Consider the following 16,835-nt stretch of genomic DNA (forward strand, 5'->3'; position numbering starts at 1 on the left):
CAAGTGTTCAGTAATCCCAAAAGGACACAAAATGAACTTTTCCCAGCAGTTACCTTATATAGACTCTGTGACACAGTTCCCCTTCTGCAAAAATACTGAGTGTAGATCATTACTTTCCAACAGTCATGTACAGAGACCTACTTTATAACACTTCAGGGAAGTTAATGTACTAGATCTTGAAGTACCTTTCTGGAACGTGAAGTAATTTGTAGTTTTCATCTAGTAGCACTGTTAACTCTTGTATCGTTTTTAGGTCCATGGGGCCGATGCATGGGAGACGAATGTGGTCCAGGAGGCATTCAGACCCGGGCTGTGTGGTGTGCTCATGTGGAAGGATGGACAACGTTGCATACAAACTGCAAGCAGGCTGAGAGGCCCAGCAACCAGCAAAATTGTTTCAAAGTTTGTGACTGGCACAAAGAGTTATACGACTGGAGGCTGGGACCCTGGAATCACTGTCAGCCTGTGATTTCAAAAAGCCTGGAGAAACCCCTTGAGTGCGTTAAAGGGGAAGAAGGCATTCAGGTGCGAGAGATAATGTGCATCCAGAAAGAGAAAGACATCCCTGCGGAGGATATCATTTGTGAGTACTTTGAGCCCAAGCCTCTTCTGGAACAGGCCTGCCTCATCCCCTGCCAGCAAGATTGCATCGTATCTGAGTTTTCTGCCTGGTCGGAATGCTCCAAGACTTGTGGCAGTGGGCTCCAGCACCGGACGCGTCATGTGGTGGCGCCCCCCCAGTTCGGAGGCTCAGGCTGTCCAAATCTGACTGAGTTTCAGGTGTGCCAGTCCAGTGCCTGTGAAGCTGAAGAGAGCATGTACAGCTTGCAGGTGGGGCCCTGGAGCACATGCTCGATACCCCACTCGAGGCAAGTAAGACAAGCAAGGAGACGTGGGAAGAATAAAGAACGGGGCAAGGACCGAGGGAAAGGAGTGAAGGATCCGGAGGCCCGTGAACTGATCAAGAAAAAGAGAAATAGAAACAGACAGAACCGACAAGAGAACAAATATTGGGACATCCAGATTGGGTACCAGACCAGAGAAGTTATGTGTACGAACAAGACGGGGAAAGCTGCTGATCTGAGGTAACATTTTATTACCATTAAATAAGCGTGTCTCTCTGTCAAGACCATGGGCTAGAGCGTACTTAAGACCTTCTGTACTAAGTCCTGGAATTCATATGTGTACACCTAGGATGAGCTACCCCCAAGTGGGACATTTTCCACTTGAAGACATTTAAACTTTTGTGGTTTTCCTGAAGTTACCTCTGTTTTGTACATGTTTAGGCACTATACCACTAGAGGTAATTTAAATTTTCCTGTCAAAATCTAAAGCATGAGAGATTCTCCATGAGGTGATACTGCTTCTTTAGGTCAGCAGTGCTGTTTTCACCTATAATGGGGGAAAAAAAAACGTAGTGAGCTGGAGTTTGGGAATTTTCATTTCAGATACTTATTTTAGTAAGAATAAGGCACACTTATAATCTCCCCAAGTTTATAACATTTTCAGAATTACCCTATAAACAAAATCTAAACAACCACCCAGGGAGCTATACCTAAGAATAGTTCCTTTTACATTTTATAAAATGGAATAACTCTCCCCAGAGAAGAAGAGAGAAACCAGCAGAAAATAGGTAAGTAAAGGTTATTTAATCATGAGTAGCTTACTTTAGAAAACATGTAATTAATTGACTGCATTGTCTAGACAGAAATTATTTGTCAAATTATCTCTGGGTAAATAATGACTATATTATGAAAGACTTCTCATGCATGATTTATTTCTTGTGAAAATATTCATTGAGGATTATCTAAAGGGTATTATGTTTTCTGGATATTCTAAATTTTGCTCTTGGATAAGCCAGACCATCTGGGAGGGGCTTATTTGGATCATTTGCATAATTGCTTCTCCTGAAATATTTATGTAGCTATGATTGGACTGAACTGAGAGAAATTATGGCAACATCACTCAGAATTTTATATCATATTTATTGTAGAAGTGACATTGGAAGTGTCATCTACTCCATTGCACAGTCTGTTCTCTTGATTAAAAACACATAAGATAAATTTCACTGAAGTCTCAACCCATGTGCTTCTGGTGAGCATGTGGATCGTTTTCCTTATGGCCCCTGGATATCTTGTAATAGATCACGTTTTCCTGTTTACCTTGGGAACATAAGTAGGACTGTGTGGCATGCGTGTTGTTTACTAATACCCCCCACTGGCTTCATGTTCTTCTCACCCTCATTATTTTCTTTCATTCATTCTTGTCTAATGATTTTGCTATCTATGGATTTTGAAAGCTGACTGAAAGCCTTTTTGGAGCAGGATATAGTTTCAATAAGTGAGTAAACAAACAATTGATGTATCTGCCTAAGACAATTTCTCTCATCATACCATTGTTCTGGTCACTATTTTTAGGATATTTGCTACTCCCTCTTTGTACATACATTTTCTTTCAGCCGTACAGTAATTTGCTCTCTCTCTGTTCTGAGGTCATCAATCCAACTCTTTTCCTGGTCTTGCTAAAGGCTGCTTCTCCTGCCTTCATTCCCCAGGTTCCCTGTGACTCCTTGAGAGAGAGAGAGAGGGAGAGGGGGAGGGAGAGGGAGAGGGAGAGGAAGTGTGTGTGTGTGTGTGTGTGTGTATGTGTGTGTGTGTGTTCACCTCTGATTCTGTGTCATGGACATTTTAATTTCAATCCCTGTTTAATTCTTTTCTGACTGTCCTTTTCCTGGTGATTTTCTGATCTCTTTTCCTGAAGTATTACAGTTATATTAGTTACTTGGCTCCCACCATGTAATTGAATAAGCCTCCAAGGCAACTTGAGTTGTCTCCTGCTGTCGCTAGGTTAATATGCTGTATGTAGACGTTTAATTTCATGTTGACTACTCAAATAAAAGTATACTTAGAGTAGTAGCTACTACTGCATAGAGCCTGATATTTCCATCCAGTTATTTGTAAGCAAATAGATATAAAAATCTGTAGATCCTCTGCCGGGTGCTTATATTCCATTAGAAATACCGTATCTATTCCAATAAAATGGTAGTTGCATGTATGTTATAACTTGCTGGGGTATAAATTAAATATTATGTTAAACAAATTGCTTCTTAATATTTCTCTTATTTGACAATTATATATAAGAATAATATGAATAAGTATATATGATTAAGAAAGTTAGTCTTAGTAAAGAAGATACAACAATTAGGTATTTTGCCTACATTTTTCTCAAACATTACACCATACCAGCGAAGCTTTTTAAAGTGAAGAATGGATGGATAACTCCAACAAAGTACAGGACCACAGGTGAAAGACTTGATGATTAAAGTGCTTCATCTTATATCAAATTCAGAAACAATTTTATTGTGTAAGAGGATAAAAAAGTCCTTTAGTAAGGCTAAAACAGTCCTATTACAATAACTAAATGAATTTATCTAAATAAACCTAAGAATCTTGGGGAAGCAATTCATAGGGCAAATAAAAATAAGTTTAGTAGAACTGCTGCTAGAACTGCAAAGCTAAAGATGATAGATTTCCCATGCTTTCTGCTTTCAAACAGACTAAAATCAGTAAGAATGAAAAACATGAATGCAAGTCCATCTTTTATGACAATAGGAAACAATCACAGTCCCAAACCACAATTGATAGAGAAGATTATAGATTAATTTTCAATCTATAAATTAAATAGATCTAACTGAGGAGGAAAGTTAAAGGGGCATTATGTCTTTATAGCTTTCATGAGCACTTAAAATCTCTAAGAGTAGCCTGTAACTTCTGAGGGGCCAGGTTAATGGCATGTTTTATGATGGCATGGTCTGTGTTAGTGAAAGGGCTGCTGAAGCCTTCTTGTGTTCTGTTTGAAAACGGAATGGCATAATAACACTGAGGGGAACTCACTATGCCATTATTGCCAAGAAAAGACTATTAGTTTGATGAACTGGGGGATTAAAGTTTTGATGACCAGTGGAAGAGAATTCTAAATTATTACACACACCAGGACGCAGGGGGCTTCCCTGTGAACCAGTGATTTTCAGCCAGGCTTGAATAGCGTCTTACCCCAGGTGAAGAGTTGTTTTGAAAGTTTCAACAGACAGCTCTTCAAGAAACCAAACGTATTAAAGAGAATATGGTCTTCTGAATCAAAACCAGAAGTAATTTTAGTATTCAAAGAAGAGTCAAGAAAATAGAATTTTAAAAGTGATTTGAGAGAGCTCTGAAAAGGAAGAGAATTACAAAACAAGTAAATAAATTCACATTACATGCAACGGTAATTGGAAAATTTTTGTTGGTAAGAGGAGTCAGTGAGATGGAGAACAGTTTAAGAACATCAACTCCAATTTTTTAAAAAGATGATGGGTCTGGAAAGGAGACCACTATATAACATTCTGGAATTCCTAAAGATAGGACCAGAAAAAGAACAGAAAAAAGAAAAAACAAGATATAACAAAACGCCCAAAATATAATAGAAGACTTTCCTGAAGTTGGAAGACTTTAATCCACAGATTGAAATTGCACAGGGCCAATATTCTGGTAGAGGAGGCCGAAATAATGTCCTCATGGACATTAGAACAATTTTATAAAGAGAGACAAAGAGACACCAAACCAAAGACCAGGTTAGTACCCAGTTCTGAAACACTAGAAGCATTTCCTTTATAGTCAAAAATGAGACAGGACTGCACATTATCTTCACTGTTAACATTGATCTGTAAGTATTACTCAATGTAGTTGAAAAGAGAAAGAAATTAAAATTGGAAAACAGGTGGGAATATTAAGATTTTTCCAGATGTTATAGAAAACTCAAGATATTCAATTGAAAATATATTATAAATAATAAAATACCTCAATAGGGTGGATGGACACAAAGATAATATCTCAAAATCAATATAGTCCCTAGATGCAAACAACAATTAGCTAAACATGATGGACACAAAAAATTAAAATATCCCATTTACAATAGTAAAAATTCTGTTAATAAACCTAATTATAAAATTTCTGCACATAATACCAGACTTTGAAAGTACAAAAGTAAATGTGTGCCTATCTAGAACATCTAATAAATATATCAATTGTCCCTACATTGTTACTATAAAATTAACAAGAGAAAAATAAGTAAAAGCCAGGAAAATTCTGAAAAATAGAGAGAAAAGACTAGTGTCACAAGATAATTAAATGCATTTTATTCTTTGAATAATAATAATTTTATGTTAGCACATGAATAATCAGATCAGAAAAGGGTCTAGAAAAAAGCTCCCCAGAATCCTGCAGTATGGCGCCAACGGTGAAGGAGCATTTCCAAGTTGGGAGAAAAGATATAATTTAATCAATTTGTTTTTGTTTGGAGGGCAATTGCTTTGCCACGTAAAGAAGAAGAGGAAGAAGGAAGGGGAAAAAAGAATTGTATCACTTTTTCAATTGTATACCCAAACAAAGTCCAGGTTCATTGAGTACTTAAAAATGTTTTCTTTTTAAATACTAGAAGAAAGGATAGAAAGTTGAAGTCTCAAAATAAGGAAGGTATCCTTATGTGACCTATTAGGCCACAGAATGAAGAAAACATACAGGAAAAGATTCATCTCTACGATTATATTTATTTGAATAAAGAAAATTTTGCTCAGGAAAAATGTTAACCAATTAAAATCCAAGTAGCAAATGAAGAAAAAATATTTGTGATATGTAAAATTGACAAAGAGCTAGTTTTCTTAATGCATAAAAAGCTCCTACAAATCATTAGGGAAAAATTCCAAAATCTAATATAAAAATCAGCATAAGTTTAAGAGAATGAAAAGACAAGCCACACTGGGGAAAACATTTGCAAGACGCATTTGATAAAGGGCTATTATCCAAAACACACAAAGAACTCTTAAAACTCAACAGTAATTAAACAAACTACTGGATTAAAAACTGGACTAGAAACCTTAACAAATACCTCGCCAAAGAAGATATACAGAAGGCAGACTAAGCATATGAAAAGATGCTCCACATCATATGTCATCAAGTAGATGCAAATTAAAACAACAATATGATACCACTACACACCTATTAGAATGGCCAAAATCCAAAATAACGACAACACCAAAAGCTGGTGACGATGTAGAGCAACAGGGACTCTCCTACATTGCTGGTGGGAATGCAGAATGGTACCGCCACTTTGGAAGACAGTATGGCAGTTTCTTACAAAGCTAAACATACTCTTACCATGTGATCCAGCAATCATGCTTCACCAAGAATTTACCCAAAGGAGCTGAAAACTTATGTCCACACAGAAATCTACACATGAATGTTTATAACAGCTTTATTCATAATTGCCAAAACTTAGAGGCAACCAAGATGTCCTTCAGTAGGCGAATGGATCAAGAAACCATGTTACATTCAGACAATAGAATATTATTCATTGCTTAAAAAGAAATGAGCTATCAAGCCATGAAAACACATGGAGGAAACTTAAATGCATATTACTGAGTGAAAGAAGCCAATCTGCAAAGACTGCATACTGCATGATTCCAACTATAATATATGGCATTGTGGAAATGGCAAAAGTAATGGAGACAATAAGTAGATCTGTGTTGCCAGGGGTTAGATGGAAGGGTAGGATGAATAGGCAGGGCACAGAGGATTTTCAGTGCAGTGAAACTACTCCATACTATGACAGTTGATATATTTCCAAACCCATAGAATGTACAACACCAAGCGTGAGTCATAATATAAACTGTGGGCTTTGGGTGATAATGATGTGTCAGTGTTGGTTCATCAGTTGTAACAAATGTACCACTCAGGGGGATGCTGGTAATGGGTGAGGCTATGCATGTGTCGAGGCAGAGGGTGTATGGGAACTGTTTATATTTTCAACTCAATTTTGCTGTGAACTTAAAACTGCCCTAAAAAATAAAGTCTATTAAAATCAGCAAAGGACAGGATCAGGTCAGAGAAAATATGCTAATCTTCAATCATAATTAAGAAATATAAAACATTTAAAATCTCATTTTCACCTGTCAAATTAGCAAATAAAAATGTTTGATAGTGTATCAGGGTTTATAGCCTCCAGGTTTGGTGATTCACCAAAAGGGCTCAGAGGAATCAGCATATAGTTGCATTCATAGGTAAGATTTATTACAGTGAAAGGATGCAAAGCAAAATCAGCCAGGGAAAACGTGCATGGAGAAAAGGTGAGAGGAAACCAGAAGCGAGCTTCCAGGGTCCTCTCCCTGAGGAGTTTCGCAGCCTACGCTTAACTCCTCCAGCAAAGAGCTGCAGCAACACGGGCAAGGCATTGTCTACTTGGGAAAGCTCACTAAAGACTCAGTGCCCCCAAGCTTTTATTGGCAGTTGATCACATAGGCACCCTCAACCTGGCATGTACAAAAATTCCAAACTCCCAGAGGGAAAGCAACTATTCACCATAAATCACATTGTTTAGACAAACAAATTAAGCACAGAGAGCCACTTTATCATTTAGAGAAAATTTTATATCAATGTAGGGAACTGTTTACCAGGTAAGTTCCCAGATGCCAGCCAAAGGCCAGTCCTGCAAACAGACCTTGTATGGATAGAAGTCTGAGACTTGCTTGCTATTTTATCAACAATAGTATTTAATATTAAAGAAATTGGGGAAAGAGTTGCTCTTATACAGTTTTGTTGGGGGCAAAAATAGGTACAAATATCTGAAAAATAATGTTATAATACGTGTCAAAATTAAAAATACACGTTCCTTTGGCAGTGATTTTATTCCTGGAAATGTTTTCTAAAATATATCTGTGTAAATGTGTGTACATCTCTCATTGTAGCATGATTTGTTACAGAAAAACAATCTAAATCCAACCAATAAAGGACTACTTAAATCATGGTGCTTCCACGTGTGGAATGCCACGTAGTTATTACCAAATGAGATACGTATCTCAATCAGTGCAGGCTGCTATAACAGAGTATCATAGACTAGGTGGCTTATAAACAACAGAAAAAATTTTTTTTCACAGTTCTGGAGACTGAGAAGTCCAAAATCAAAGCATCAGAAAATCTGGTGTCTGATAAGGGCCCTCTTCCAGGTTGCAGACTGCTCACTTCTCACTGTATCTTCTCATGGCAGAAAGAGGGGAAGAGAGCTCTCTCTACGGTTCCTTTGTAAGTCCACTAATCCCATTCATGAGAGCTCTACCCTCATGATTACCTCTGAAAGGTCCCACCTCCTAATAGCATCACACCGAGGGTTAAGGTTTTCAACATACGAATTTGGGGGGCACACATTCAGTCCATTGCAGTATGTGACTTCTAATTAAACATAAGGGAGTAAAGGTAGTTTTATATTAATTCACTGCCTTGAAATTAGCCAGAAACACCAATAAAGGAAATAATCACTTCTATTTACAGTAAAAAAAAGAAAAAAAAAGAAAGTATCCACGTGAAAAATCCAGATCTAAAGGACGGAGGAATCTAGGACTTGAGGTGGGGAGATTCCTTTAAAGTAATTAGGGCCCAATCCAGGAAGATCCGTTCAAGAATCTTTTCCTTGGAATATCTCAGTCTTGGGAGGTAGGCATGGACCATCCACAGAGGTGATGGGAAAAGTCCCTTAGGATCCAGTTCCTCACCCTAGAACCACAGGGGAAGTATAGCTGGAGGAACAGAACATAACTCCCCTCATCTCTTGGCTGAGTTAAGTTGTCAAAAGTGAAGTGGAGAAGAAGGGGATATAGGAGGCAGACATTTCTAGATTGCAGCAAGCATAGCTTTAAGGCTTGTAAGATCTAAGGGTTTGCTGTAAGCCACCCTCCCATCTGGAAAGCTTTTAGCTGTCCCAGCTCACCAATTCCTGAAATAAAGACCTGACTATGCATTTCAAAGGCACATGTTTCAGGAATAACTATGAAATCTGCTATATGTAATGCAAGAAGTATTTAGTGGAAATAGAGCCTACTTTTGAAAATACCTTCCTTTTGAACACGCACTGTTTTGTTGTATTGTCTGACAAACGCAGTTAGTTGTAACTATAAATCTAATGGAAGCATTGTCAAGAAGTGTGGAAAATTCAGCCCAGTAAATTCCTGAGGGAATAAGAATTAGAATTTAAAACAGATTTCTGTTGGCTAAGACAAAAAAAAAAAAATAGCTTTATCCAGCTTCCAGATAACTCCATGAATCAGACATTTTAGGCACAAATATGTAAGGATAAAAAACAACTGGGTCCATAAACATAGTCAACTCATCTTTGACAAAGAAGCAAAAGCCATACAATGGAGCAATGATAGTCTCTTCAACAAATGGTGCTGGAACAACTGAATATCCACGTGCAAAAAAAAAGAATCTAGACATAGACCTTACACTCTTCACAAAAATTAACTCAGCCTCCAGCAACCAAGATGTCCTTCAGTAGGTGAATGGATAAAGAAACTGTGTTTACATTCAGACAATGAAATATCATTCAGTGCTAAAAAGAAATAAGCTATCAAGCCATGAAAACACATGGAGGAAGCTTAAATGCATATTACAAAGTGAAAGAAGCCAATCTGAAAGGCTACATACTGTGTGATTCCAACTACATATGTGATATTCTGGAAAAGGCAAAACTATGGAGACAATAAAAAGATCAGTGTTGCCAGGGATTAGATAGGAGGAAGAGATGAATAGGGAAGGTTTTTAGGGCAGTGAAAGTACTGTGTATGATATCATACTGATGGATAAATGCCGTTGTACTTTCATTCAAACTCAGAATGAACAACCCCAAGAGTGAACCGTAATGTAAACTATGGACTTTGAGTGATTATGATGTGTCAAAGTAGGTTCATCCTTGGTAAAAAAAATGTACCTTTCTAGTGAGTAATGTTAGTAATGGGGGAAGCTGTGCACGTGTGAGGGCAGGGAGTACATGGAAAATCTCGGTGCCTTCCTCTCAATTTTGTTGTAAAACTAAAAGTGCTCTAAAATAAATAATCTTTTTAAAAAACTGGGTAATACATGAAGAGGAAAATAATCTAGTAAATCCTAGAAATACTGACAAATTGGAGTACTTTTCTCTCATTTTGTTATCAATTTTTTTTTTTAGCCTCTATATAAATTCAATCTTAGCATTTCAAATAGTAATGAATCATGCTCAAGTGACTTTCTGATTTTTTTTCCTAAACTCATGCTTTTTTGACATACCCTCTAAACTTCAAACTTAAATCTGTTGAATAGGAAATTGTATTTCTTCTCAACACAGTCTCTCTATTTATGCCTGATTCCTGTTTTACTCTAGGATACTTGTTGTTGAATACTCCATCCTTCTCTTTTCGGCTTGCCCTCTAGAATGGTCATATAAAAGTTCAATATAAAGCTACTGGCTTTACAACAGTCTGAAAATTTCGCTCAGTCAACAAGAGGGGAATTTAAGTAATGGATAATTATGAGAAATAAGTACTCAGTAAGAATAGGGAAACCTGTGCACTCATGGCTCCACAACATTGAACAAGTCATTTAAACTTTCTGGGACTCAGTTTTTTTTCACCCATAAACCATATGTGTGTATGGCAATGGGCAGTGATGAGCGAAAGAAGGAGGGATCTTAAAAATTCTCTAAAGGCCTTCCAAGTTTTGTGATTCCAATGAACCTTGAGCCAAAACCATACCTGAAATTGTCATATATATAAAAAGTCATATATATTTTTCTTGGCAGAAAGTTAATTTTCAACGTGTTCCACAAATCAGTTCATTGTGAAACATGGAAATGAATGTATATGCAGTGCCTGTAGAATGAGACCGCTCTCCTGGTCTTGAAAGTAGCTGCAAGATTTTTCCTCAGTTGATGCGCTGCATGGTTCCTGAGGGCCCATTCCCAGGATATGACTGTGAATCAGTGAAACTGCAAATCTTATCCTGACCTTACCAAAAAGAAGGGAGTAAATTGCCCACTTCTTAAAGTAATATTGACTAGTTTTAGGTTATTCAGAATCCATTTATAAAATTACTACTTCTCATGCATAAATAGCAGGCTTTTAGATTAAAAAACTTTCTGTAATATCGCCAGTGTCGATTTGCCTTCCAGATACTCACCAGCATTTCTCAGGAGCTTGCCTCAGCTGCTTTCTGGCCACATCTGACTAAAGAAGTAGTTAATATGTCCACATTCTTTTGTAGATAATATATGGCTAACCAGAAAACATTTACTTTTCTCAAAATGTAGAACTAACTGGGCATATATTATATTTACCCTTAGAGAGTCACTCGCAGACCTTCCGGATCCTGCGTATGTGCCCGGAGGCTGATCTGTGAGCAGCACATTAATAAGCCTTCCCAGTTCTCTTCTTCCTGGTTGGGCTCTACCCATGGGAGGCAGCAGCAGTCTATCAGAAGGTGGGAAGAGAGGGGTGTTGGGGTATTCATTCTGTCTTCTGGGGTCAGCAGTGCCTGAGTTCCTCTAAGAAAAGGCTTCAGCCCCTGCCCAGCAGCCCTCTCTGACTGCTCTGCATCTAGCTCAGTGCTGCTAAAATCCTTTTCTTGGTCCCTTTGTCACCTTGGGATGATAAATTTCCCATAGTTGCTAGCCCCAGAGTTCTTCACCATCCCTTGGCGATATAACACTGCCCTTGCTGTTGCTGTTGTTAATAATCCTTTTATTAAACTCTTCTGAATTAACCCATGTGAGTTTGTAATTTGTTTTCTGCTAACCTTGACATATACTAGAGTACAATATTAGAGCCAGAGAACTACTACTGTGTCATTGCTGGTTTACTTATTAGTCTTTACTTACCCCCATTCAACTAAGACAGTGCCTAGCCTCCAGTAAATGTTTGTCAAAGGCTTAAAATTTAAGAGAGTGTTTGGTCTTGGAACTTGAGCCTTTTAGTGAATAATATGGAGTCAAGTAAGGCCAATGGGGAATTTCTGTAGATTCTGAAGAAAGTAACCAAAATATGTAAATAACTCAAGAGAGATAAGTCATATTCAACTAAGAGAATATAGAATATATAGAATGTAGAATATAGGTATTAGACCATTCAGGTGATACCACTTAGAATATATCTCAATATTATTGTGCCTGGTTAACACCAAACAATTGCTGTTGCATAATTAGATAAAATATATATTCTATAGAGTATAGAAAATGTACCATTCCTAATACTGTAAACGTATTCCAATATTTTCTGAGCGTTAGCTTATTTAGCTTAATCTTTAGTCCATTTATTAGCATTTTTTGTTATACTGTAAGCATATTATTTCTGTTTTTACATCTTGAAGCCACTAAGCTACTTAGTCATAACTATCAATTAATTGGTGTTGATGACAGCAAACTAAAAGGCTAATATTGTCAATATCCACCTATAAACTTATATCAAATTCAAAAATATCAGTGTGACCCTCAGAGTCACTTCCCCCATCCTAAGGTACCACTGTCTCATTATACCTAGGATATCTTCACCTCTCCTACATCTGTCTCTGTTGCCTCACAGGAGTATTTTTGGTTTAGATGATGATCCTATCATGGGACAATTAAAAGGAAGTTCTTAGGTAGCTTTTAAAATATGTTTAACTTACAAGAAAGCATTTAGGGCCGGGGCTAACCTTAAGCCACAGTGTAGATATCAATGCCTAATGTTCCTTCACATTAACTTTAAAGTCCATTCCAGCTGCCTCATTTTTTCCTCAGAGCTTTATTAATATCTCCCATTTGACTGTTCTAAGTTTAGCTTTTTTCCTTGAGCTGGTGTGAGAGCATGTTTCCTTGAGAAACTTCCTTGAGCGGACACTTCCTTAAGCAGCCTGGCCACTGACTGGGCAGTGACCTTGCATCTCCTTGGCAGCAATTTTGATCTCATCCATTGTTCTCTTTTATTTGCTGGAATTCTACCAGCTTTATATGGGTAGTACTGAATCTCTGTCTGACTGGAACATAACAAGAAGAATTTCAATGGGAGGAAATACTTTCAAAAGGAAAAAAAATCTATGTGGGATAAGGATTTTAATAAATCATTAATGCATTATTTGTATAACCTAATTAAGAATATGCTCAGTCTTAGAATCTACTAATACATTGTGTTAGTAACTTCAGGTGTTTTGTCTTATTTCTTCCTTAAAATTGTTACTTATATATTGGGCATTATTTTAGGCCTCTTCTCACACTTTCACCTTACTGTGTTCTTTATTGTTCTAATTTTGTATCATTTTATTATAGGTCGATTATCCAGTTTTTTTCTCCAAAGTTTTTTTGACAGATATTTTTTTCTCTATTGAGTATAGATATGTGGTTATTGCTACTACATTTTAAAAGAATGTGAAAATTTGTTTGGGTAGTATTTACCAGGATAGCAGTTGAATTGTAAATGAACAAAATAACTGTGCTGTGCTTAATACAAGAAGCCATTGTACTTTGAAGATCTTGGAATGTTGGTACAGTCATGTACAGTGTAGAGAGCTGGAACAAACAAAGCATGTTTTTGATTAAAAAAATAAATTTTGACTGATACATTTTGGATTTTATATAGGGTTTCACAAAGTTTATCAAAAATGCAGTTCTCTGGCAGGTTCATGTCTATCAGGGATCCTGTATAGTAAAATTTAAAAAGAAATAGGTGAATTAAATTATGGTAGACATTGTATAGTTTCAGCTCTGTGGAAAGCTTTGTTCCTGCACTCGATATCTTTAATTCTATGCATGAGAAACAAGGAGAAAAAAAAGTGAAAAAAAAAAAGTAAAATCACTTTCAATTACTCTAACTCCATGTAGACCCAGAAAATTTTTGTCCTTTATGAGTTGTATAATATATATAGTTCATAGTTGGTAAAAATACTTGATGGAAAGATAAATCTAAGATAAAATGACTAAAGTTTTCAAGAGAAAGCTGCATCTGTATTGACTAGAATAATTTGATAAGGCAACAGAATTTGACCAAGTTCCCCAAAATGGATTGTATTTACCTACGTGTGGTGTGATGGGGAGAGTGAGCATTCCAAGTCAAACAGATAGTAAGGCAAAGAAGTTTGAAGGTTTTTCCAGTAAGTAGGGATGGAATTATGTTCACAAACAGGAATGGCATGCAGAATGAATTGGAGGGCCCAGATTTTAGAGTATGGGCAGCCAGGGCTTAGGTCATATTTATAATCTAAGAATGGGGTGAGGAATACCTGGATCAAGGTATCAGTGCTGGGAATATTGAGGTCAAACAGACAATACAGAATCAATTTAGGAGGAAATTCAATCTTGGCAATTTCCATTGAAAAGTTTGACTGTATCTTTGATCTCTGCTTGCTATGAGCCTCTAGTTTCCGCAACTGTGACCAATAAATGACAAAACGCTAGGATAGTTGGGTTAGCTAAAATGGAACACTGGCAAGTAGTAGAAACAGAAAGAAAAGAAGTTGCCTTTCCTGTTTTGGTGGTCAGCTATTTCATGCTCCTCAAATAATATATAGACTTTAAACTGGCCATTTTATTTGGGGTCCCACTTACATAATAGATCATAGCCAAGGATGCTGTGGGATGATGCCAAAGCACTGAAGCTGATCCCTGACTGTCCCTGTGGATAAATTTTCATGATGATGATAACTAAGGTTTTCTTCTACTCTTTGTTAAACATGTCCACGTATATCACTTTTGAGCCTTATAATTATGTGTGCTAGCCAAACTCTACACTCCCCAGGCTTTACCCTTTCAAAAAAGAAAAGAAAGGGATGTGAAAGAGGTTTCTTTTTAATAATCGCTTCATTCTACTCACTCCCCACCACGAAGTCTGCCCAAGTCTGCGAAGGGGTGTGGCTTAGCTTTTTTCTTCTAGATTATGAATAAGGAAGAAGGACTCCTAATCAAGGCGTAGTAGATTAGTGGGGGGATGGGAATAGGGCCCAACTAGCAGGAGGCAAGAGAGGCTCCCAAGGCACAAAACTTAGGGATTCACTCACTCCCCGGGGCCTGCCAGTGCCTCAACTGGCCATTTTATTTGGGGTCCCACTTACATAATAGATCATAGCCAAGGATGCTGTGGGATGATGCCAAAGCACTGAAGCTGATCCCTGACTGTCCCTGTGGATAAATTTTCATGATGATGATAACTAAGGTTTTCTTCTACTCTTTGTTAAACATGTCCACGTATATCACTTTTGAGCCTTATAATTATGTGTGCTAGCCAAACTCTACACTCCCCAGGCTTTACCCTTTCAAAAAAGAAAAGAAAGGGATGTGAAAGAGGTTTCTTTTTAATAATCGCTTCATTCTACTCACTCCCCACCACGAAGTCTGCCCAAGTCTGCGAAGGGGTGTGGCTTAGCTTTTTTCTTCTAGATTATGAATAAGGAAGAAGGACTCCTAATCAAGGCGTAGTAGATTAGTGGGGGGATGGGAATAGGGCCCAACTAGCAGGAGGCAAGAGAGGCTCCCAAGGCACAAAACTTAGGGATTCACTCACTCCCCGGGGCCTGCCAGTGCCTCCTTCAGTTTTGCTCCATAGGCTCTTAGCCTGACTTAGCCTCACCCTGGGTCAGAAGAGCAGTGAGTTGGCCGATGGTCTGAGGACTCACATGTCCTCTCTTCCAAAGGCTGTTCATCATCTGCATCTATATAAGTCCCTATTGTATGTTTAACCTTTTATTTGAAAAATAAGTTTTTATAGCACTGACCTTGATTATCTCTACCTTCTAACTTAGACATTCCAAGAACCTGTCGGTATTTTAGGGAGGTGCAAGGAACTGTGAAATTTGAACAGGTGTAAAATTATGAATTACTTTTTCTTTGAGCCGAAATGTCTCCCTCTGTGGAAGTCCCTTTGACTCTATTCTTCATTTGTGCCTTTATTCTCTTCTGTATTTAAGTAGATATATTATCTAAAGCCTTTCTAAGCAGTACCCATGCAACATTTTGGAGACTTTCGCTACTCAGTCTAAATTCCATCTGGCTTTTATATTATTCCTCTATGGTTACTGGTTATTTAACCTAACAGACTCATATAATGTATTCATAATAATACATGACTCTTCACTTTGTTATTAGAAAGGAATAATGAGGGGAACAATGTTAGGTGTTCAGACAGACTAATAGAAGTTAAGATACATGAGTCTTTGGTGGCCCTTTTTAAAGGTAGCACCTTTCTCTTTTGGTTAGTTTGAGAAGAGGATGTAGTGCCCCCATTTGCTAGGTGCTTAGAAACTTAACTCGTATTAGACACTCAAGGAATAGTTTCATGGAAAAAAAAGAAATCATTTTATGCAACTGATGTAATTGACAGAACACCAGCATCAAACTTAGACTGTCTGGATTTAAGTCAGAATCCTACCGTTTATTTTTTAATTCCAAAATGGGGATAACATTCCTGCATTATATATGTGTTAGGATTTTTGTGAGGATATAAAAAAAAAACTACGTGTGTAAAATTGCTGTGTAAATTGATGTGGCTGAGAAAAATGTGAATTTTTATTAATAGTAAAGTATGGCTTTAAAATAATTAGATGGTAAAGATCATTGAAAACAAAAAAAGAACACAGCCCTTTCCTTCTTAGGTTCATGAAATCCCTTTTAAAAGGGCAGAGTTGCATTACATAAGAGGACAGAAATTGATGTCTAATGATTTTGCAAAGTAACAAACACCTTTTTCATATCTTTGTATCTTTAATATGATAGGATAAGACCAATATTAATATGGTAATATTTACTTTGTAAGTATACACATTTTACTATGAATATGTTTTTCTGCTAAGCTCACAGAATCTTGGGTTCCACTCACACAATACAGAACTATTTTAAATTCTAGAAGGATCCAGAATATCATTAGTAAGATATTATCTTTAGCTACATCCTACTAAGCATAAAATAAAACTATATTTTGTAAAAGTTATACTATTATGGATAGTTATACTATAAAGGATATTTAAAGATAATTTTATATG

The 16,835-nt window shown here is 37.1% G+C and overlaps 1 protein-coding gene across 1 annotated transcript in view; it reads left to right on the forward strand.

Moving 5' to 3' along the window:
* THSD7A (thrombospondin type 1 domain containing 7A) overlaps positions 1-16,835 on the forward strand; it is a 440,791-nt gene that overhangs the window by 180,218 nt on the left and 243,738 nt on the right. Inside the window, exon 2 of the mRNA XM_024767036.1 lies at positions 254-1,085. Within this exon, the coding sequence (XP_024622804.1) occupies positions 254-1,085 (832 nt within the window). The remainder of the gene's footprint in view (positions 1-253; positions 1,086-16,835) is intronic.

Source organism: Neophocaena asiaeorientalis, unplaced genomic scaffold, assembly GCF_003031525.2.
Source record: "Neophocaena asiaeorientalis asiaeorientalis breed wild unplaced genomic scaffold, Neophocaena_asiaeorientalis_V1.1 scaffold70, whole genome shotgun sequence".
NCBI lineage: Eukaryota > Metazoa > Chordata > Mammalia > Artiodactyla > Phocoenidae > Neophocaena > Neophocaena asiaeorientalis.